This window comes from Canis lupus, chromosome 8 (assembly GCF_048164855.1).
Source record: "Canis lupus baileyi chromosome 8, mCanLup2.hap1, whole genome shotgun sequence".
NCBI classification, from domain to species: domain Eukaryota; kingdom Metazoa; phylum Chordata; class Mammalia; order Carnivora; family Canidae; genus Canis; species Canis lupus.
Genome location: NC_132845.1, coordinates 36174171 through 36195833, shown reverse-complemented (window position 1 = coordinate 36195833; position 21663 = coordinate 36174171). Strand labels below are relative to the sequence as shown.

Sequence of the window (21663 nt, the reverse complement as noted above, 5' to 3'; positions counted from 1 at the left end):
ACTGATGATTAAATTAAAGCTTCTGTAGATGATGTAGCTTTCCAAAATCACAGACCCAGGAAGGAGCAGGGCTGGGGGTTTAGCCCAGGCCTATGTGACCCCAGACATTAAGGTTTGGGTCACTTTGCAGAGCCATCTCTGGCTAGAGTTTCCTGTGTGTGATGTAGCAATTCCTCCACACGATTGGTGGGAAGACTTAAAGAGCTGCAAAAGAACACCTACTGCAGTGCCAGCACGGAAGGTTCCTGGTAAGTAGTGGTTATAACCACGGCCATCATCATCATCCTGGTCACATCTTATTATTAAAGCCTCCCAGGGAAGCAGGAAGAGGGTCCTAGACATTATTGATAGAGAGCAAGGGAATGGTACTCTATGCAGGCAGGTGGAAAGAACAAGATTCAGGCCCCAGAGCACATGGTGTTTGCAGGGACTCAGGACCAACCTAGTTTGGCTCCGGTTGTGAGGTCTGGGCAGGTCTGAGGTGGAATTAAAGCTGGGAACTGAGACTCTTGAGTGCAGGCTTAGGAGTTTGTACCTGAACCTGTGGACTATGGCAACGGCACCTCAAAGCAGTCATGTATATGTGTGTGTTAACATCCACTAATGGTGACCTTTAAAAATAGGGTTTTGTTGTGTTGTTTTGAATGGTAATGTTTCATATAGATCAAAAATCAGAATAATAAAGATACACATAGATAAGTCTCGTTCTCCCTCTGCCCTGGCCACCCCATTTTATGACCCCTAGAGGTAACCACCGAGTTTAATTTCTTCTATATCTTTCCAGTATTTCTTTGTGCAAATGTGAACAAATACAAATGTATATTTTTATTTCTTCCTCCTGACATTTGTATTCAAACACTAGCGTACTAAATATACATTTTCCCTTTGCTTTTTTTTCTTTATAATATATCCAGAGCTTTTTTTCTTCCTATATCCAAACATAAAGGTACTCAATCTCTTTTCACAGTAGCAGAGTATTCCGTGTATGAACATACCGCATTTCGTTTCACCAATCCCCTAGAGATGGGCACTTTGGCTATGTCCAATCTTACTGTGAGAGTCATCCTACCATGAATAACCATGTCACTCTTCATCATTCTGATGCTATATGCCAGTACACTTGTGGGATAAATTCCTAAGATGGGATTGCTGGCTCAAAGGGTAAGTGCCTTTGTCATTTTGAAAACTATTGCTGAATTGCCCTCTTTGGGGGGTCCAACCAACTAACACTCCTGTCAACAACGTACTGATGAGGGTCCCTATTTCTTCAGAGCCCAGAAAACAAAGGGTATAGTCAAACTTGAACTCTTGCCAAATTGATGTGAAAAAAAATGATGTCTCAGTGTAGTATTAATATGCAATTCCTTTTAATTATGAGAGAGGGGGTATATCTTTTCACTACTCTTTACTGTTTTCTATTTTATTCATTTCCACCCAACTTTTTTTCCCCTTCCTTTTGCTTATTTTGGGCTTCATCTGTCCCCCTTTTGAGATCGTTTCTAATTTTGGCATATGATACCATTAACTTCCCCTCACTACTGCTTCTCACAAATGGCATCTCACAAATATGGATGCATTAGGCTTTTCTTTTTTAATTTATCTTTTCTGTATTATTCATTTAAAATAATATTCTTGGGATGTCTGGGTGGCTCAGCAGTTGAGCATCTGCTTTTGGCTTAGGGTGTGATCCCGGGGTCCCGGGATCCAGTCCCGCGTCGGGCTCCCTGCAAGGAGCCTGCTTCTTCTGCTTCTGCCTGTGTCTCTGCCTCTCTCTCTCTGTGTCTCTCATGAATAAACAAATAAAATATTTTTTATAAAAATAATATTTTTAGTTATATTTATTTTTAGTTATATTTGTCTTCATTTTTGAAGGATGTTTGAGTGGATGTAGGATTTCTGTTTGACTCTCCTCCCCTGACCCCCAACCACCACCCTGTACTTGAATAATATCCACTGCTTTGGAGCCTCCATCATTTCTCGGGACAAGTCAGCTCTTGACCACATGCTTGTTCCCTTGTACATGATAAGGCATTTTTTTCCTGCTGCTTTCAAGATTTTCTCGTCATTTTAGCTGTTAAAAGTTTGACTATCATGAGTCTGGGTGTGGATCTCTTTGTGTTTACTTGTTTGGGGTTTGTTCGGCTTGTTGAATCTGTAGATTAATGTTTCTTATCAAATTTGAGAGGTTTTCAGCCACTCTTTGAACAAACACACATTTTTTTTCTGTTCTTTTCTCTCTTTCCTTTCCTTCTGAGAGTCTCAGTACACATTTTTGGGGCACATTTGCTATTGTCCCAAAGATATCATAGTCTCTGTTTACTTTTCTTCCATTTTTTTCCTCTTTGTTCCTTACAGTGGATGATTTCTATTGATCTTCATTTATGTTAACCATGTTTCTGACATCTCAAATATGCTTTTAAGCCTATTTAGTGAAACATATGGCCCTTTTTTAGAGCTTCTATTTATTTATTTAGATTCCCGACTTGCTGAGCCATTTTCATAGTATTTTCCTTTAATTCTTTAAACATGCTTAATTCTTTAAACATTTATAATAGCTACTTTGAATTTTTTTCCTGCTAAATCCAAAATCTGGGCCCACTGTGGACCATTTTTAACTGTTTTTTCTCGTGTATGGGGCACATTTTCCTATTTCTTTGAATGTCTTGTAATTGGTTGAAAACTGGAAATTTTTAGATAATATTTTTTGTAACTCTGGGTTCTGATTTTTTTCCTCTGAGAATTTTTACTGGCTTGGTTTGGCTTTGTCTCTTGAGTAACCTGCCTGGGTTTAATCTGTGGTTATTTATCTCTCTGAAATGTGCCTCACTGATGGGTCTATTCATTTGTTTTGGGGGGTTTTCCCCCTTATTCCTTTTTTTGTTTGTTTGTCTGTCTTTAGAAGGGCTACCTTGGTCTGCATAGCTTAACGATCAGCCAATGATTGGTCAGAGACTGTCCCCAGGCACACTGAGCCAGTAAAGCTTCCACCCCTTACCTATGGAGCTGAGTGTGGGGTGGGGAGCAAATTCAAAGCTCAGGCAGGTTTTTAAGTCAGCTTTTATTTTCCACTGGATCCTCCCAGAACTTGCCTGTGCATAAGCACAACCTCCCAGTCAGACAGAGATGTGTGGAGTGTTTATTTAGTCCCTCTGTGACTATCTTATTTCCAGATTTTCCTGTTACATTTCTGAGTACTCTACTGGTCTGCTGCCCACCCCAAGCATGAAGCTTCAAGCAAACAGGGCTGTGGGCTTTCCCATTTGTTTCATTCCACATTTGCTTCTTTTACTGAGTGTACTGCTGACTTTTGCCCTCCTCCCCAAATCAAGAGAGCCTCCTCCAGCAGTGACACTGTTGGTTTTCATAGACAGCCACACTCTGCTGGCACCACCTCCCCCAAGCTTGGAGGCAGGAAGGCAGCTCCGCAAGACACTACGGGCTCCCATTATTCTGACCAGGAGTTCAACAATTTTTTTTATGAATAAACATTTTTCAATGTGTTATTTTATATTTGATCAATTTTCAGAGCCCTGAAATGATTGATTTTAACAATTCTGTCCAGCAGAAGATTATTTTTAGATGAGAGGATTTGTCAACCTCTTCATTCTGCTGTAGCTGGAAATCTTACCAGTTGTTGTTTTTAATGCAGTTATAATTTTATGCTTCAGAGACACTCGTATGTTACTGAGATAAAGCATTATGTTACCTGGGAGGGCTAGAGTCAAAACTAACCCACTAATCCATTGTTTTATGGAAACTCGAAAAAAAATTAATGTATCCTTATTCATCCACCAAAGAACAGCATTCTAGGGGGCAGGACTTCGAAGGGCCAAACAGGTCAGATGCCAAAGCCAGGGTCTAAACTCAGGGATCTGCAGGCACTTGGTGTCCACGGGGATAATACTGCAGCACTCTAGTTATTTTAGAATTTCAAAAAGGCTGAGGAAAAGTCACACCTTTACTTGTAACAAGGCTGCCCAGGCAAAACGGAACATCAAGTGGCTTTACTTTGGGCTGAATTCTCACACCTGAGTGAGGCAGTCTGCAGCCTATCATGCTGGCCAGAAACTTTGTTGGCTGTTATAAATGTTCACATTGCTGACAGCAGATAGATACACTCATCGTTACATAATAAAAGCAGTTTGTTTTTCAGGCAAAATGATCCGACACATGGGGTTCCTGGGGGTGGGTGGGGAGGATATTTTAAAAGGAGTTTTCAGTGGGAATGACCAAAAAGCAGAGCTTTGTGGAGGATGGGAGTACCTGGAGGCCTGACTAAGCCCACTTCAGTGCTGCTCGGCCCTGATCTCATAGTCAACTCCCACCACATCCTCATCTCGGGACACTGTCTGGCTAGACCACCGCACTCCCTGCCCTGTCCAGCCTGCCCACTCCTGCTCTCCAGCCCTCTGCTAAGTGAAGGCCCCATTCTCAGTGACACAATATTCGGCCCCTAAGAAGGGGCTGTGGGACAGACAGGCGACACCGTGGGCAGCTGGGCCCAGGAGAGACAGTTTGCTTGCCATCAGGAAGACAGTCCACCAATCCCAGTGAGCCAAACCACACTTGAGAGACTGGGACGGGGCTGGGAGTGGCGAGCAGTGCATCCCCAGCAGGCTGGAGGTGTCTGAGGCCTGCTGAGAGACCGTAAGCGTGAGGACAGAGTGTGAGTCTGGAGGCCAAGAAGTCTGACACCCTAGGCACTCACCAATTCATCTTTCTCTCTCCCTCTCCCTCTCTCTTTATCTCTCGGGAAACTCACACAGTTACAGTTCAGAGCAGTACTTGCTGTGGGAGGCATGTGCACAGAACAGTGGCCTCCTGGGAGACTAGACCAAGTCAGCCTGGGAATGCTGCTGGGGGTGGGGGGGGTGGTTTGCTTAAATGAGTTTGTCAGGCAGAGGCGTTTGTGTTACTTAACTACACTAGAATGGGTAGTGTCTGGACAAGAATGTGCAGAATGGGGAGTGAGGGGGACTGCTGTCAGTAATAGGACGTCAGGCCACTGGAAGTGCTGAGGTTTGCAGTTTGACAAATAGGTGGGGGGAAAACAAAACATTTTTAACCTTCAAAATCTCACCTGCCTCTTTTCAAGAAGAAAGGCCTTGGTTAGTGGGTATGCGGGAAGCCAGGTGCTGGTTCAGAATGTCTCTGTCCCATCCCTCCTGTGCTGGGGGGTGGGGTGGGGTGGGGTGGAGGGGCGGGCAGCGTGGCTCCAGTGTCCCCAGGCTGCTGCAGACGCAGCCTCTGCCGCAGTGTGCAGTTGCCGCTGCGTGTGGCTCTCTCTGGTGGCCATGGACAGTACACGCACCTGGTCCTTTCTGCAGAGCTTATTTCCACCTTCTCTGTGTAGGCCCAGGGCAACTGCCAGGGGGTAGGAGCAGATTTCATAGTCAAGACAAGAGAGCTTCGGCCAGGCTATTATTCCATGCTGGTTATTAAGTCCTTCCTCTGTGCCAGGCACAGGGCTAATACAGGTATTATCATTCATTCATTCATTCATTTATATCTTCAATATGTGTCAGGCACCTCCTAGGAAATCATGTGTAAACAGAGACCTCATAAAGGAAACAAGTCTCAAGAATGCTTGGGATAAGAGTCTTCCAGGGGGTGGGGACAACCAAAGTATAGGCCTTGCAGCAGGGAGATGCTTGCTAGGTTTGGGGATAGGCAAGGAGGCAGCTGGTCCAGCCAAGTGAACATGGGAGGTGGTTGGAAATGAGGTCAGAAAGGTATCCAGGGCACAGATGGTGCAGAGACTTCCAGGCCACAGAAGAGCTGTAGGTTTAGTTCTAAGGCCGGTAAACAACCATTGGATTTTGAACAAAGGCATGATACAACCTGATTTACATTTTTAAAAAATTCACTCTGGCTTCTCTGCAAGCGCGGGTAAGAGCAGAGAGGCCCTTTGGAGCCCAGGTGAGAGATGGGAGTGTTTGGTACCTGCCTCGATCCTTGGAGGAGCCGAGACATCAGAGTCACAATACATTTTGAAGGTAGAGACAAGGGGATTGGCTGATGGCTTAGGACAAGGCTGTCTCCAGGGTTTGGGCCTGAACAACTGAATAAGCAATAGTGCTACATAATGACGTGGAGGAGGATCAGGTTTGGGGACGAGGGAGCAGAAAGGAGAATTGTGTTTTGGACATGCAAGTTTGAGCTGCCTGTTGGCAGTCTAGGGAACGAGGTCAAGGACACCTGAGCAGGACTTTCTATCCTTTTCCTCCTCTCGCTTTGTCTCTTTCTTGCCCTCCTGGGCCTCTTTCCCATTGGAGGGCCTTGCATCCTCCATCCCGCTTCCACTTCCGGGAAGGCAAGTCCACCCAGAGCAGTTATTCCAAACCGGAGGAGCAAGAGGGCATCGCTGATCTTCCAGGGCCGTGCCTCAACTGAATGGCAAAGTTGGAGAAAAGCTTAGGGTTCTGGGCTCTTCAGACCCTCCAGAAAATAATTAGAAGAGGAGAAAACACTTTTATTCCAAACTGGCACGTTTCTCTTCCTGTGGCTGAGCCCCTCCTACTTTGGGGAGTGTGGATCCACGGACCCCAGCAGGTGGGACCCTACATTCCAGGGCCAAGTCCCGAGTCCCCTCTGGGCTTCCACCCCCACAACCACTCTGCAGAGTGAGTCCCCAACGTGCCACCAACATTGACCCAAACTCAGATCCAGTGGTGCAGGCCCTGCTATGCCCTACGCATCTGTGTGGGAACAAGGGAGAGGGCCAGTCTGGGACACAGCACTCAGTGCCCCCTTCAGCCTCCACTCCCCTGGCTCCCCTTCACCTGGCTCTTCCCTTCTCCATAACGTGGGTGTTCTTCTCCTCTCACTTCATCCACACGCTCAGCTCATCCCGGAGGACCTCGGTCTCCCAGCGCTGGGCTGTCCCCCAAGCGCCAGGCCAACAGTGCTGCTTGCCGCGGACAGGACAGGACAGGACAGGCCGTCGTGGCCCCGGGGGCCCCACCTCTGCCAGAAGTGCCCTCCTGTGGGCCCCCCAACCTTGCTGCCTAGGGCGCCCTCTGTCCCCTGCTCCCAGCTCCCACTCACTGACCACCGGTCCCTGGACTCCCCCGCAGGGGCTCCCCGTGGTCCTCCCGCTTCATGCCCTGCCCAGGCGCCCCGGCCTCTCACCAGAGGCAGCAGCCTCCTCCTGGCTGGCTTCCTGCCTCTGCTCTCGGACCAGCCCTCACGCTAGGGCTTCAGGACAGATTTCATTACAAATTATATTACATTCCTACGGTTATCTTTCTAAAATCTAGCTGGATCCTGCCACTCTCCTGCGCAAAGCCCTCCCAGGGCCGCCCTCATCTATAGGACAAAATAAATCGCAGTCCGCAGCAGGCCTCGGTGGCCTTCCCGGGCTCTGGAACCCCTCTCCCTCCTCGCCTGCCTCCCGCTGCGCACTGCTGTCCTGTCCTGCGGGAGGACCTGGGCGTTCCTGGGACGGGCCACACTTCTGAGCTCCGGCCCTCATGTCCCCCTATCTTGGAACCCACTCATCCAGCCAGTTAGGCATTTATTTTACAAGTATGTCTTGACTACCGTCGGCATCCCAGGCAATGGGGATACAGGGAAGAGCAAAGTCCTCAAAATCCCCCCTCATAGAATTTCGCCTCTGGCAGCAGGGAGTGAGACAATCTGCAAATGGGTAAATAACACCTTGACCGGGAGAGACAGGTGCTGCGGGGAGAAATAGAGCACGCTGAGCTCCCTGTGGGCGTGGGCCGTGGGCTGCTCCCGAGCCAGTGCAAGGGTGAGGCGTACAGAGTTCCCCAAGCAGAAAGCCCCAACCCTTGCCTCAACACCCCTTTCAAGGCCTTCGGACATTCCTCTTAAGCCCCCCTTCCCCGCCCCCGCACCCAGTCTTTTATGAAGGCTCTCCTTGTCGTATACACTTTCTTACTTGATCCCCCAACTGAAGCCAGTTCATTGTGCCCCGAGCCAGTGTCGGTTGCTGACAACTTGCTTCCCTCTGGAGCTCTGGGGAAGGACCTACTTCAACTGATATTGCTGAGTGCCTCCTACGGGCCAAGCCCTGAGCACCCATGCGGCACTGGGGAAAGGCCACAGTCCATCTCCTGCCTCTTGCACCTGCTTACAGGTTATGTGGCGACCAGCTAACTGCTCAACCTCACTAAGCTTTGGTTTCTGTGTTTGTAGAATGGGAAATGAAAATAAGACCCACCTCTGTTAAATATTATCCTTATCACGTGTTCCTGGGCAGAAGAGTTTCAATTAGACCCTCACTGCCAGGTTCTCTTGTATTCTTCTTAAGACCTATGCCACCTTCTTTGTGATCTAACTCTGAGGTCACCTTTCTTAAAGGAAGAGCTTTGCTTCTTTCCTCAAAGCTCATGGCCTCAGAGAGGGTGTAGCTAGAAGAGGGATGGTATGCAGTCCATTGTGAAGTGACCTCCAGCCCCCTCTACTGCCGCCGCAGGGACCCCACTGTGCAAACCTCACTACAACCATGACCAGATCAACCCAAGGGGAGGGCCCCCGGACAACTGCTTTCTCATCCCCTCATCCCTGGAGAAAGGGGACCCTGGAGGCGGGGTTGCATACACCCCCGTCTCTTCAGATCCATGCCCCAGGCAGCCTGGGGATCTCTGGGTTAGGGGAGCACTGGCTTAACCCAGAAGCTTCTAAGTGCCAGAGTTGAGAGAAGAGAGGAAGTCTTTTGAGGCATGTGGACCATTACAGAACAGCTCTGCCTAGACCCACAGGCCTGCGGGGAGCCCTGCACCACATCTTCAAGGCAGCAAAAAAAACATAGAGCTTTCTCTTTTTCCACATAGCTCTGGTATTTTTCCTTTTAACCACCTAATTTTGGCTTTTCCGGGCAACGCTCTGCACCCCTCCCATGTGGCCACTGGGTGGCACTGTCGGATGATCCCGGCATTTCAGAGGCCCCGCAGGCCTGGCTGGGGCTGGGCTCCCGCAGGGACCCGGAGAAACAGCAGTTTTAGCTCCCTGGCCCTCTCTCTAGCCATCTCTCGCCTCCCTAGGCCTTTGTCCCCCTCCCTTCACTTTCCTGGCTCTGCAACACCAGTTGTCAAGATGGCCCTGTCACCTCCTTTCTCGGTCTTTCATTTCCCCTAATTCAAAGCCGGGTCAGAGAGGCTGAGTCATCCAGAGCTCAGCTGTGAGCTCCCTGGACAAGGCCCCGCTGCCTCTCCAGACCAGAGCTCGTTCCATCCAACAAACACATGTGCCACCTGATACTCTCCTATTCATCCTTCACTCCCCTGACTCGACCTCCTTAGTTAGCATCCTGGGGAAGGCTATTTCCTAAGGGGTGTACAGCACTCAGGCCCCTGCCTTGTTCTTTAAGGTCTCCTGAGGTCCCTTAATCTGTCAAACAACCCACAGGGCCTAGCCTTATCCCCCCGTCTGCCCGAGCTGCAGGGTTGGCCCGTTTTCTCTCCATTGGGGCTCAGAGCTGAAGAAGCCCTGAGTTCCCCTTGTAATGACCCTTCTTGGTTTCAGAGAACATCATTAAGATGCGTTGAGCATCAGGTTTGCACTGCTTTGAATTTTTTCAGGATTGTTTCAAAGTATCTCCAAAATTCCTTCCTCCCTTTTTAAACAGGCAGTGAGATGTGATGGGGGCTGCTGACTTGGGAGTCAGAGGGGATTTGTGCGTGAATCCCAGCCCCGTCACTATCTAAAGGGAGCCTTGTGACCTTGAGCAGGTCACATGCCTCTCTGAGCCTTAATGTCCTCTCACCACAATAGTTACAACAGGAGCACTTACGATACTAGTTAATGAGATATGTCCATCTGTTTGCATGGGGCTCCCATTCCTTAGCTGGGATGAGGTCAAAGAACAAGTCCTAGAACAAGGATAGGGTCATGTATATCATGTCCAGCTTTTTCATTTTACAGATGAGGAAGCTGAGGCCCAAAGAAGGGAAAACACTTACTCAAGGTCAAAAATCCAAGGTCATCCCAGTAGTGGCAGATCTGGTGCTGTAACTGCCAGGCTGGTAGCTTTCCATATCTAGTTGCTTCTCGGTAGTCTGCTACATTCCCTTGGTCCATGGACTAAGGCAGTACAGAGGTGAAAAGGAGGACACAGGGGTCAGAGTACAATCAGGCCCAGACGAGCCAGCCACAGGACACGAACACTAAGCAGTCACTGTGTGCTAGGCTGCATTAGCAACCCCCGCCTCTGGGCTGATTGGGCCACACTTGGGTCAAAGGGCTCTTCCCTGGGGACCTCAGTGCGAGGCTCACTTGAAAGTCAGAGCAATTTTCAGAGAACAGCAAGGCCCCAAGAGCAATTACCCCAGCAGTACCCTAAGAGAACGGCCCAGATTTGCAGAGACGCAAAGCCCCAGGCCATGGGGTATTAAGGGGAATGGAGGGCTGGGGTTGATGGCTTCAAAGAAGAGAAGCTGCAGAACTCCTGGCTGGGGAAAGGCCACTCCCTGGCTGTTCTCTTCAACTGTGTGAATGCTGATGTGTGCTGGGGGCAGGGAGGGGCGGGGGAGCATTATGCTTTATGGCTGCAGGTGGAATGAAGACCCCTGAGTAGAGGCTTCAGGGAGGAAGATTCCAGGTTGGCACAAGGCAATGGAAAAGTCCAAATGACACACAAAGGGAGGCAACAAGCACTGGTCCCTGAAGGCATATAGCAGCCAGAAGGTGAAGTCTGCGTCAAGGGGCCTTAGGAATCCTTGCAGAGCTTAAAGCATAGAGCGACAGGTGGACAAGATCCAGTCCAGCCCATAGGATGCCGGGATACTCCAGCTGCGCAGGAACACAGCAGAATGGCTAACAGCATGGATCCCGGAGCCTGAGTTCAAACCCTGGCTCTTACCTGGACCGGCTGTGTGACTTAGAGCAAGTTACCTACCCTCTCTGTGAGATAACAGGGAGCCACCCCCTGGGGAACCATGCTGCCCCCTCTGACACGGGGGCTGCCCAGGCGTGTCCCCCGCTGGTGGGGGTTGCTGAAAGCCAGCCCTCCTTCTGGACCCCTCTTAGGAGATTAGGCAAGAGTCAAGAAAGCTCCTGGCTGGCCCTGTGGTGACTGAGGGCTCTTCAGAAGCAGGGGCCTTCCAGAGATGCTAGGTCTGGGGGCTAAAAGGCAGAGGGGATTGTTAAGCCGTGGGTGCCAGAGTCTGCGCACCTGCCAATGTCTGCTGTTCACAAACACCGCTGGGGCGATTGCTCTGGGCCTAGACCAGATACACAGATGCAGGCACAAGACACACGCACCTGCCCTCAGGACGCTCCCTGCCCAGTGGAAGACAGATATGGACAGAGCCAGCCCCCAGACCTCAATGTGATGGGCCTGTGATGAGCTCTGCACCCAGCGGGGAGTCTAGTTGAGGGTTCTCTCTCTCTCTCTGCTTCTGCCCCTCCCCACCCCATTTTCTCTCTCTCTCTCTCTCTCTCTCTCTCAAATAAATCTTTAAAAAGAAAGAAAGGAAGGGAAGGAAGGAAAGGAAGGGAAGGAAGGGAAGGAAGGAAAGGAAGGGAAGGAAGGGAAGGAAGGGAGGAAGGGAGGAAGGGAGGAAGGAAGGAAGGAAGGAAGGAAGGAAGGGAGTCATTGGGGTAATGGGGCTGTGGGGATGCTACCCAAAGCAGGAAGACCTACAACCATCTGGAAGTTCATATTTCTTGAGCCCATCCTGTAGGTGAGGCTCTGAGATAAACACTGTGCACATTACCTCATTTGGTCCTCAGACCAAGCATTAGGCATTAGCCCCATTTTACAGATTAAAACTCAGAAAGGAATAATACTCCAAGATCACATGAGTGGCAAGCACCAGAGCCAGGACTCAACCCCAGGTCTGTCTGACTTTAGGACTTTATTTAATATGTCTGTTTGAAGCCAGGTAGAGCCATCACAGCAGTTTAGTTTGATGCCAGTAGAGCATCACAACGAAGGGGTTGGGGGGGCACACACCAGACCATGAAGGGCCCCGCTTGTCTTTTAGAACATGTAGCCCGGGTCACAGCAATAGGGAGCCAAAGAGGAGTTAAGAGTAAGCGACATGATTGGATTCGCACTTTAGGAAGATTACTATGGCAACTGTGGGGAGAAAGGATGGGGGGGAGCTGGTCTGAACAAAGTGGCTCAGATCCCGCCCGCTGGTGGCTGAAACCAGGGTAGCAGGAAAGGGAGATGGAATCAGAGAGAAGTGAACAGTTGCCAAGGCCAAGTGATGGACTGAGTGCAGGGGATATCTGGGTTGGGTAAGCAAAGAGTGCTGAGAGCGTTCCCAGGTTTCTGGTTTGGGCAACAGGAAAAAGGTGATCTTTTTCCCAGCCAGGGGACTGTGAGGGAGATGCCGTCCTGGGAAGTGAGGCTGATGAGTCAGCAGCTCTAGAGACAGGCCTGGGCTGAAGACAGAGCACCCAGGGAGCCAGCCTGGAGCAGGGCCGGGAGCCGGCTCGGCTGCCTGGAGCACAGGTGCAAGAAACCTTTGCTCAGGACCTTGACCTGGCTCACGTGATTGAGCTGATTGCCCCTGAGCCACCAGGCTCCATACAGACGGGAGCCATCTGGGGAGCCAGCTGCAGAATATGAATTGTCCCTCTTACAGGTGGGAGGCTGGGACACTCAGAGATGCAGCCCCAGCCCCACCCGCCAATATCCGGGCCACCTACCCATATCAGGCAATGCAGAGGATGATCTGCTGAAAGCAACACTTAGCGTGCGCTATGGACTACACACTGTTCCAGATGCTTTACATCCCAGCCACACAATTAAATTTTTCGGGTGAGGAACTGAGTCACAGAGCTAAAGCACAGAGCTAAACCCCAGGCCTGGGGTTGAGCCCTAGACCCGCCAGCACCAGAGGTTGTACTTTAAGCATTGTGCTCTTCTGCCTCTGGGTGTTAACAGCCGGGGCGAGAGGGTGAGGCCACCAGCATAGTGCCTGACCCAGGACAGTGGCTCCAAAAGCAGAGGGAAGGTCTACCCCTTCTACCACTCCTTAATATCCTCTTGTGTTTGTAAAGGCCAAGATTAGCGGTACAGGAGCTGAGGCCCAGACCTCCACAGAGGAGACCTTGCAGGCAGCCGGGGTTAATCTCAGAAGGTTTCCTGCGGAAAAAAAAAAAAAAAAAAAAAAAAAGAAGGTTTCCTGCGGGAGGCAGCCCTCAGGTAAGTAGGTGGCTCATTCCACTTCCAGGGCAAGTCCTCAGACCTCACACATGGTGCACACTGGCAGAGCACAATCATGACAGCAGCAACAGCGCTCACAAGCCCAGTGTACGCTTCCACACTGACCAGGCTTCCCGCTTCTCCAAGTGCACTCACATAAATTCTCTTCTTTGAAGCTAACAGATGAGACCTTGATACCCACTAACACTGAATGTTAGCCTCCGTCCTTCATGCCTCCCCTCCTTCCTTCCACTCTCTCTTTAAACCCTATGAAGCAAGGGGAGCCAGGGACAAATGCTATCCTTCCTATCTTACAAGTAGACCGAGGCACAGAAAGGACAAGGGAGTGACTTTGGGTCACACAGCTCTGCATGCTAAGACTAAAGCTCCAGAGTGAGGGATAAGCATGAGTAGAGCTGCACCAGGCAAGGCCATAGCGTGGAGATCTCTTGGGCCACTGCCTTGACTCCAACTTCTAAAACAGCTTCTAAAACAGACCTCCTGTCAGGTTGGAAGCTCTGCTGGCCAGAATCCATGCTCCCAAGACCAAGAAGCAAGCCCAGAGGGCTGGCACCCAGCTACCGGTCGAAGTGGGCAGCCGAATGGAACAGTGATTTGTGGAGTCAGACCTCTTGAGTTCCATCACGGCCTCACCACTTACCAGCTAAATTACCCTGGAAGCAGCTTGTCCTCTCTGAGTATCTTCATCTGTAAAACAGAGATCATGGCATCTCTCCCTCCAGGTGGTGCCAAAGGGTGCAGTCAAATGACCTATGGACAGCTGTCAGCCGGGTGCTTTGGCCCACATTCCATGCTTCCCTGACCTGCTGCCTGTGGGTTAGAGGGGGCTGCGCCACCACGGTGGGCGGGCAACCAAGCATCAGTAGAGGTGACAGTCCTGCAAGGAGGGAGAGCCTCTCCTCTGGGAGTGACACCTGAGAAGGGAGCTCATGTAGTCTTCAGTGCTCATAAATTGCAATGGGAAGTACTAAGAGAACATCCCTCTTGTAGCTGAAGAGCCTCGGGAGGAGGGTGTTGCCGCTGAGGGCCGGGGTGAGGCATGGATGTGCCCTGTCATAAACTCTTCCTTTCAGTGACCGTAGTCACAGAGTACAGGAACCCACAACTTCAGGTCCCTGGCGGGTCACTCTACTGAAGGCAAGGCATGGCCCCCAAGCAGGAAAGCCAACTGAAGGATAAAGGAGTGGTCCTCCCGGGTTTGATCGACCCCAGGGAGGGATCAAGGGGGCACTCCAACTGTTCTTCAGTGGCCAGAAGTAGGAAATGGTGACCTCTTTCGGGCTGGAAACAGTGATTAAACAGTGATTAAACAGCGAGGTGAGGCCAGCTGTCCATCGTAACTGGCTTAAACCAGACCACCCTGTGAGTAGTTCCACCATCCTACACAACAAATGAGAAACGGAGGCTCAAAGAGTTTAGACAATTTGCTCAAGTTTACACAGCTAGGAAGTGTCAGAGGTGGGAATTGGGCCCGTGTTCTTGTTCTCAGACAGCACAGCCCACCCAACCAAGACCGACCACTCGGGGACGAGGCACGCCCTGTGCCCTTGTACAACTGATGTCAGGGGTTTTTTTCTTTCTCTCCTTCTTTCCTTAATTTCTCTTCTGTTGTTCACACTTATGGCAGGCTGAAAGGGGGGAGGTAGGAGGACATACCCCCTGAGGCCAATCAGACAGGACAGAGGTGGGGGGGTCGGAGGCTGCTCGCTGTACCCGAGCAGGGTGTTGTGGGGGCTGAGGGTGTCTGCCCTGGAGTCACAGACCCCTGATTCACGTCTCTGAGCCACCACTTAGTGACCTTGGGCAGGTTGCTTCACCTGTCTCTGCCTCAGTCTCCTCTCCCCTGAAACGGTACTGATGTAGAAACGAGCTCAGGGGGCTGGATCAAGGCTCCGCTGCGCTGGAGGTGCTCGGCCCGGTGTCTGCCACGTGGTAGGCACACGTTACCAATTAGCACCATTATTCATGCTCCCTCGAGTGCTTTTCTCTGTCCACGGCTTGCATTTTGACAAAGGAGGAAGGCCAGGAAAGTGTAGAGGTGTGATCAAATGGATGTCCATCGTACTTCAATCGCCACAAGCACCCGAGTGGACAGAAGGAGACACGGAGCCTTGCAGTGCTGAGCAGGTGAGGCTTATAGAAGGGGTGTCATCGAGCATGGACTGGAGGACAGTCTGCTGAAGGCGGGAGGAATGCCTGAAAGCTCAGGGCAAGTGAGGAGTGTGGTACCCTGGGAAGCAGAGGGAACAGGCCAGCCAAAGCCCAGGGACTGGGCTCTTAGAGCAGCAGTCACAAGCTAAGCTACAGGCTGGGAGTCACGGGGACTTTCACAGGGAAGCAGAGTGGAGAACTCATCATTTGCGGAGTGTCTGGGGCACCTACACTCTTCCCAGAAGCCACTTAACCCTTCCAGCAGCCCGTGAAGTGTCCCCATTTTGCAGATGAGGACACAAGTCCAGAAACTTGAATTAATTCAGCTAGTACCTGGCAGGGATTTAAGTCCCAGCCTGGCTGACTCCAAAACACCCCAGGCCACGCTCAGGCTGGGTCACTGAGGGTCTAACTTCTAGACCAAACCAGTCCTTTTTATAGTAGTCCAGGGCTCACTAAGGCCCCTGCCCTCCGGGCCCACCCCCTGCAGCTCTCCACCAAACCTAGCCGACTACCCTAGTGGCAGGCAGCAATTCCACAGAGCTGGACCTCGCAGGCTCTCAGAACTTCCATCGCGAGCCGCAGGCCTGGGGAGGAAGGTCTCAGCAAGGAGGACCCAGCGGGAGCCTCCCTGGGGCTGGAGCCCCTCTGGGGGGAGGCTAAAGGAATCCCTGGTTGGAACTGTGATTCTGACACAGATTCAGAGACCAGAACTCCCAGGGCCATGAGCTGTCCTGTGGCTCCCAAGAGCACCCTGGGCCCTCTGGGATCCACCATCTGAGCAGAGGACAGGCTGGGCTTCCCATACAGTTTCTTCCAAAAGCAGAGGGCATCCTGCTCTGGCCACCCCGGTCCCAGGGGCTGTGCCCCCAGTGTCAGGCCAGCTGGCTCTGTGAAAGTCCGCAGAGAGACCGTTTGCGGGGGGGGAGGGGCATACAGCCTTCCCTGCAGCCTGGGGGAGGGAGGGAGGGAGGCCGACCCCCCCCCCCCACCGGCTCTGCAGCTCTGCTCCTTGGCAGGACCCCCAGCAGCAGGTTTCAGCCACACTGCGGCCTTACACCTGCTGCGTCGCCTCGCTCCAAGCCACGGAAGGGCTGGGTCCGGGGGCGGGGGGCGGGGGGAGGAGGGGGGAGTGCAGAGCCCGGAGCAGAGGGGTCGGCCTGGGGGGTCCGCACACCCCGTCTCGCGCGGGAGAGCTGCCAGCCACTGCGTCCTGCACGCCAACACCCTGCGCCCGCCCTCAGCTCGTGGCCCTGGCCCCCCCCAGCCGGCGCCCCCCATAACCCCCCCAGCCGGCGCCCTCTCCCCCCAGCCGGCGCCCCCCATAAACCCCGCAGCCGGCGCCCCCCTGCTCCCCCCCAGCCGGCGCCCCCCATGCCCCCCCCAGCCGGCGTCCCCCCTGCTCCCCCCCAGCCGGCGCCCCCCATAACCCCCCCAGCGGCGGCCCCAGGCGTCTGCGGTGAGCTGGGCTCGGCCACCTGCTCGGCTCTGGGCCCCGCCGGCCCTTTAATTGGAGTTCGCTGCCGGGCCAGGTGCGGCGCTGCGGGGCGCGGGGGGCGGTGCGGCTGCGGGCGGCGGCGGGGCGCTCGGTACGCGCCGCCCGCGGGACTGCAGAGCCGGCTCCGGCTGGCCGCCCGCACCCGCCCGCCACCGCCGCTCGGCCGGCGCTCGCCGTCGCCCAGGAGCATGGAGGCCCCGGGTGCCCGGCGGGAAGGGTAAAGCCGAGTCGGGGCGCGGGGCTGCGCGCGGGGGCTGCGGGACCGGGCGGCGCAGCCTGCAGCGCGGCGGGCTCGGCTGAGTCGGGGCGGGGGGGGGGGGGGCGCCGGCTGGGGGGGCACCCGCTGGGGGGGCACCGGCGGGGGGCGGGGGGGCGCCGGCGGGGGGGCAGGCACCGGCTGGGGGGGCGGGGGGCCGGGGGACACCGGCGGGGGGCGGGGGCCGGGGGGGCACCGGCTGCTGGGGGGGGGGGGCGCCGGCTGGGCTCGGGCTCGGGCCCGGGGCTGCGCACGGCGCGGGCGGAGCTGCGGGGTGACGGCAGAGCCGGGTGTGCTCGGCGGTGCCGGCGGCTGGGACCCGAATCGCGGGGGGCGCCGGCCTGCCTTCCCGGCCGCGGCTGCGGATCCAGGGGCTCCGCGGCGGGGCAGGGCCGTCCCGCTCCCTGGCCGCGCCGCGGAGGACGACGCGGAGGTCGGGCAGCGCCCCCCACGCGGACCCTGGCGGCCAGGGTCACCCCTCGCTGTGAGGGCGGCGCGGGGCCCCGGCCCGGACCCTCCCCGCCCCGGGGCGCGCTCGGCCGGCAGGGGGCCAGACCGGACGCGGCTGCTGCCGGGCTCCTCGGGCTCCTCGGGCTCCTCGGGCTCCCGGGGTCCCCGGCCGTGGCTGCCAAGCTCCCCGAGCCCCGGCTCTGCGCTCCTGCCGCGGGGACGCGAGGCTGTGCCGGGGCAGGATCGGTGGCCCCAGATCAAATGCCACCCTGCTCGGAGGGAAGCCTACAGCCCGGCGACCCCCTAGGGACAGCAAGTCCTGGGACCAGGCCGGCCAGCCTCGCTGGAGTCGACCTTCCTGTGTGAGGAGCCTCCCTAGATGGGCTCGGATGGCCTGTGCGTGGGGACCTGGGGCCCCGGCCGGGCCAGGGATGGGGGGGGGCGTTCTTCCTCCCCCTGGGCCCTGCGGGGTTAGAGCCCGCGGTCGGTCGGCTGGGCTGGGGAGATGCCCCAGCCTGACCTGGGGGTGGGAGGGCTTGGCCCAGATTCCCTCCTGACGGCTGGTGAGGACCAAGGACGATGGGACTGGGCCCAGGGAGGCCCCCGAGGAGGCAGGCCCAGCCAAGCCTGAAGGCTTGTTCCCTGGGAGAAAATGCTTCCAGCTAATGGAAGCCTGCCCAGAGGAGGCTGGGAGGCTGAGGGCCAGGTCTCAGGTACGACACCAGCACGGAAGGTGGGCATGGAAGGGAAGCCTGGCGACCCCTCCTAAATCTTGGCACCGGCCACCCGAAAGCCCTGGTTCCACCTTGCTGCTGTTTTTTCCAGGCAACGTCACACCTCTTGAGGACAGCCAGGAGGACTCCAGCTTTTGCTGAGCTTCACATCTTGCCTCCTTCCTTCCATCTTACTCCAGACCCAAGTGTGGCGGTCCTCGAGGCCCTTGTGCCCCTGGCCAGGCGCTCCACTGCCCTTCCAGGCCAGCCCAGTTCTGGAGCTCACCTCCAGGACCTGGAGCCTGCCCTCCTGCCCAGAATGACTCACCATTATTTCTCGCTCAAGTGAGAAGACGTGATGGGCAGTCGGGCTGCCTATTTGTGTATCTAGGATTCCCACAGTATCTGATCAGCCCTTCGAGGAAGAGAGCTTCAGGTTCCTGCCTTGCCAGGTAAATCAGTCTCTTATTTAATAACAGCCGTGTGTAGAGTAACTGGAGAGGGGGCCGTGAGGGAGACCCAAGCCCAAGATCCACCACTGTGAATTCCTCCCAGGGTGCAGGTATCTGCAAGACATTAGTTCAGTGCCTGGGAGAGGGCTCCCTTTCAGCCTCTAGTATGGGGCTCTGCTCTATGACACCTGCACTCCTGTGCAGTGCAGAGGGGGGGCCCTGTACCAGCCACCTTCCCCCAGCACAGGGCAATCCAGAGCTTTCTCGAGAGACCGCCACCCGCTTGCCTCTGATCCCCAGCCAGGTTACAAGGTGAACGTAAGCTTTGCTTTTTGATGATGGTGGTGGCAGTGGTGGTGATGGGGATGCCCATGGCGGTCATGTTTCCGAGCTCTTGGCTGAGAGAGAGGAGTCAAGGAGCAGCAAGGCAGGTCAGGCTGCCAATGCTGAGTGGTCTCACCTCCTTAACTGCCTCTGTCTTTCAGCCAAGCCGGGCTATCTCTCTGGCCCTCAGAGAGCCATCAGGGCTCTCCTGCAGGAACCCAGGCCAATGCTCCTGTGTTTCCTGGGGCCGTAAGCAGCACCCTGAGCTCCCTGCCACCAGGCAGCTGGAAGGCATAGCGTGAGATCCTTCTCTCAGTCCCCATTATGACAGTGGCCACTGGAGAGCCAGCGGACGAGGCTGCCGCCCTCCCCGGGCACCCGCAGGACACCTACGACCCCGAGGCAGACCATGAGTGCTGTGAGAGGGTGGTCATCAACATCTCGGGGCTGCGTTTTGAGACCCAGCTCAAGACCTTAGCCCAGTTTCCGGAGACCCTCTTAGGGGACCCCAAGAAGCGGATGAGGTACTTTGACCCCCTCCGAAACGAGTACTTTTTCGATCGGAACCGCCCCAGCTTTGATGCCATTTTGTACTACTACCAGTCCGGGGGCCGGCTGAGACGGCCTGTGAACGTGCCCTTAGACATTTTCTCCGAAGAAATTCGGTTTTACGAGTTGGGAGAAGAAGCGATGGAGATGTTTCGGGAAGATGAAGGCTACATCAAGGAGGAAGAGCGTCCTCTGCCCGAAAATGAGTTTCAGAGGCAAGTGTGGCTTCTCTTTGAATACCCAGAGAGCTCTGGGCCTGCCAGGATTATAGCTATCGTATCTGTCATGGTGATCCTGATCTCGATTGTGAGCTTCTGCCTGGAAACCCTGCCCATATTCCGGGATGAGAACGAGGACATGCACGGTGGCGGGGTGACCTTCCACACCTACTCCAACAGCACAATCGGGTACCAGCAGTCAACTTCCTTCACCGACCCCTTCTTCATCGTAGAAACCCTCTGCATCATCTGGTTCTCGTTTGAATTCTTAGTGAGGTTCTTTGCCTGTCCCAGCAAAGCCGGCTTCTTCACTAACATCATGAACATCATTGACATTGTGGCCATCATTCCCTACTTCATCACCCTGGGGACGGAGCTGGCTGAGAAGCCAGAGGATGCCCAGCAGGGCCAGCAGGCCATGTCACTGGCCATCCTCCGTGTCATCCGGTTGGTAAGAGTCTTTAGGATTTTCAAGTTGTCTAGACACTCCAAAGGTCTCCAGATTCTAGGTCAGACCCTCAAAGCCAGCATGAGAGAATTGGGCCTCCTAATATTCTTTCTCTTCATTGGGGTCATCCTTTTCTCTAGTGCTGTCTATTTCGCAGAGGCCGATGAGCGAGAGTCCCAGTTCCCCAGCATCCCGGATGCCTTCTGGTGGGCAGTCGTCTCCATGACAACTGTAGGCTATGGAGACATGGTTCCAACTACCATTGGGGGAAAGATCGTGGGTTCCCTGTGTGCAATTGCAGGTGTGTTAACCATTGCCTTACCGGTCCCCGTCATAGTGTCCAACTTCAACTACTTCTACCACCGGGAGACGGAGGGGGAGGAGCAGGCCCAGTACCTGCAAGTGACGAGCTGCCCAAAGATCCCATCCTCCCCTGACCTGAAGAAAAGTAGAAGTGCCTCTACCATTAGTAAGTCTGATTACATGGAGATCCAGGAGGGGGTAAACAACAGTAACGAGGACTTTAGAGAGGAAAACTTGAAAACGGCCAACTGCACTTTGGCTAATACAAACTATGTGAATATTACCAAAATGTTAACTGATGTCTGATTGAAACCTATTAACGTACTCTCAGCTCCATGGAACTAATGCAGATACTGCATAATAGCCTGCATTGTAGTAACATGTTCTACAGTGTGTATCTGGTTCTGCATGGAAAGCAATAGTCGTGCAAGTGACTTTTGATCTTTTGATTTTTGATTTAGAACACAGAATATCTATCCATGGCTTTCATGCAAATCTTCATCACCGGCTTAGGGGTTTCCAAACAGGGGAGTCACCAGTGGAGCCAGAATCTCAGAAGGACACATGGGCGGGGGGGGTCCACCTCACATTGAATACATAACCCACCACATCTGTGCCACCTTCCTTTCCTAATTAAATGCACACAGCACCCCAAGAGACACACCCGACCCTTCCCGAGCATCCTCCGCCACCACTCCACTCCCCACTGGGCCCCCAACCGCCTCGTCCCGTATGAGCCCACCTCCCCCTTCCCAGAGGAAAACCATGATGGCTTAGCTTGAAAGCACTGGTAGTGATTCAAAAGGTCATTCCCATTTTTGCATTGAAAAGAACACACAGTCCTGTGTATTGGAATTACTTTCTGTGTCACGGGCTGGGGTTTGTGAACTGCAGTTGCCAAGTAGATGCTCTGGAGGCTGGTGTTTCATAACGGAAAATGCTGCATTTGGTTTTTCTCTGCGGTGTGGCTGTGAGGGAACCCCAGGGGGAGGGACCGCCTATATGACCGAATGTGAGCTGTCAAGTTGCACGTTTGCTCTTAGGCCTATGGGGAGAAGCTAACCAACCAAGGGACCTCTCCGCTTCAGATCTCACCATCCTTGCAGGCTTCAGGGTCACAAAACACGTCTGACTTCTTCGTTATACTGGAGTTTGCA

At 53.9% G+C, this 21663-nt stretch overlaps 1 protein-coding gene across 4 annotated transcripts; it reads left to right on the top strand.

The window, feature by feature from the left end:
* Window positions 1-16880: 16880 nt before the first annotated feature.
* Window positions 16881-21444, top strand: KCNA2 (potassium voltage-gated channel subfamily A member 2). Of its 4 annotated transcripts, none has more exons than XM_072834934.1 (3): window positions 16881-17010; window positions 18325-18664; window positions 19150-21444. In XM_072834934.1, the coding sequence occupies exon 3, from the start codon at window positions 19313-19315 to the stop codon at window positions 20810-20812; it is 1500 nt and encodes a 499-aa protein (XP_072691035.1). In that variant the 5' UTR covers window positions 16881-17010; window positions 18325-18664; window positions 19150-19312; the 3' UTR covers window positions 20813-21444. The 4 variants fall into 4 exon arrangements, with proteins under 4 accessions (XP_072691035.1, XP_072691036.1, XP_072691038.1 ...); XM_072834935.1 differs by lacking the exon at window positions 16881-17010 and adding an exon at window positions 17642-17861; XM_072834937.1 differs by lacking the exon at window positions 16881-17010 and adding an exon at window positions 17642-17895.
* The last annotated feature ends 219 nt before the right edge of the window (window positions 21445-21663 follow it).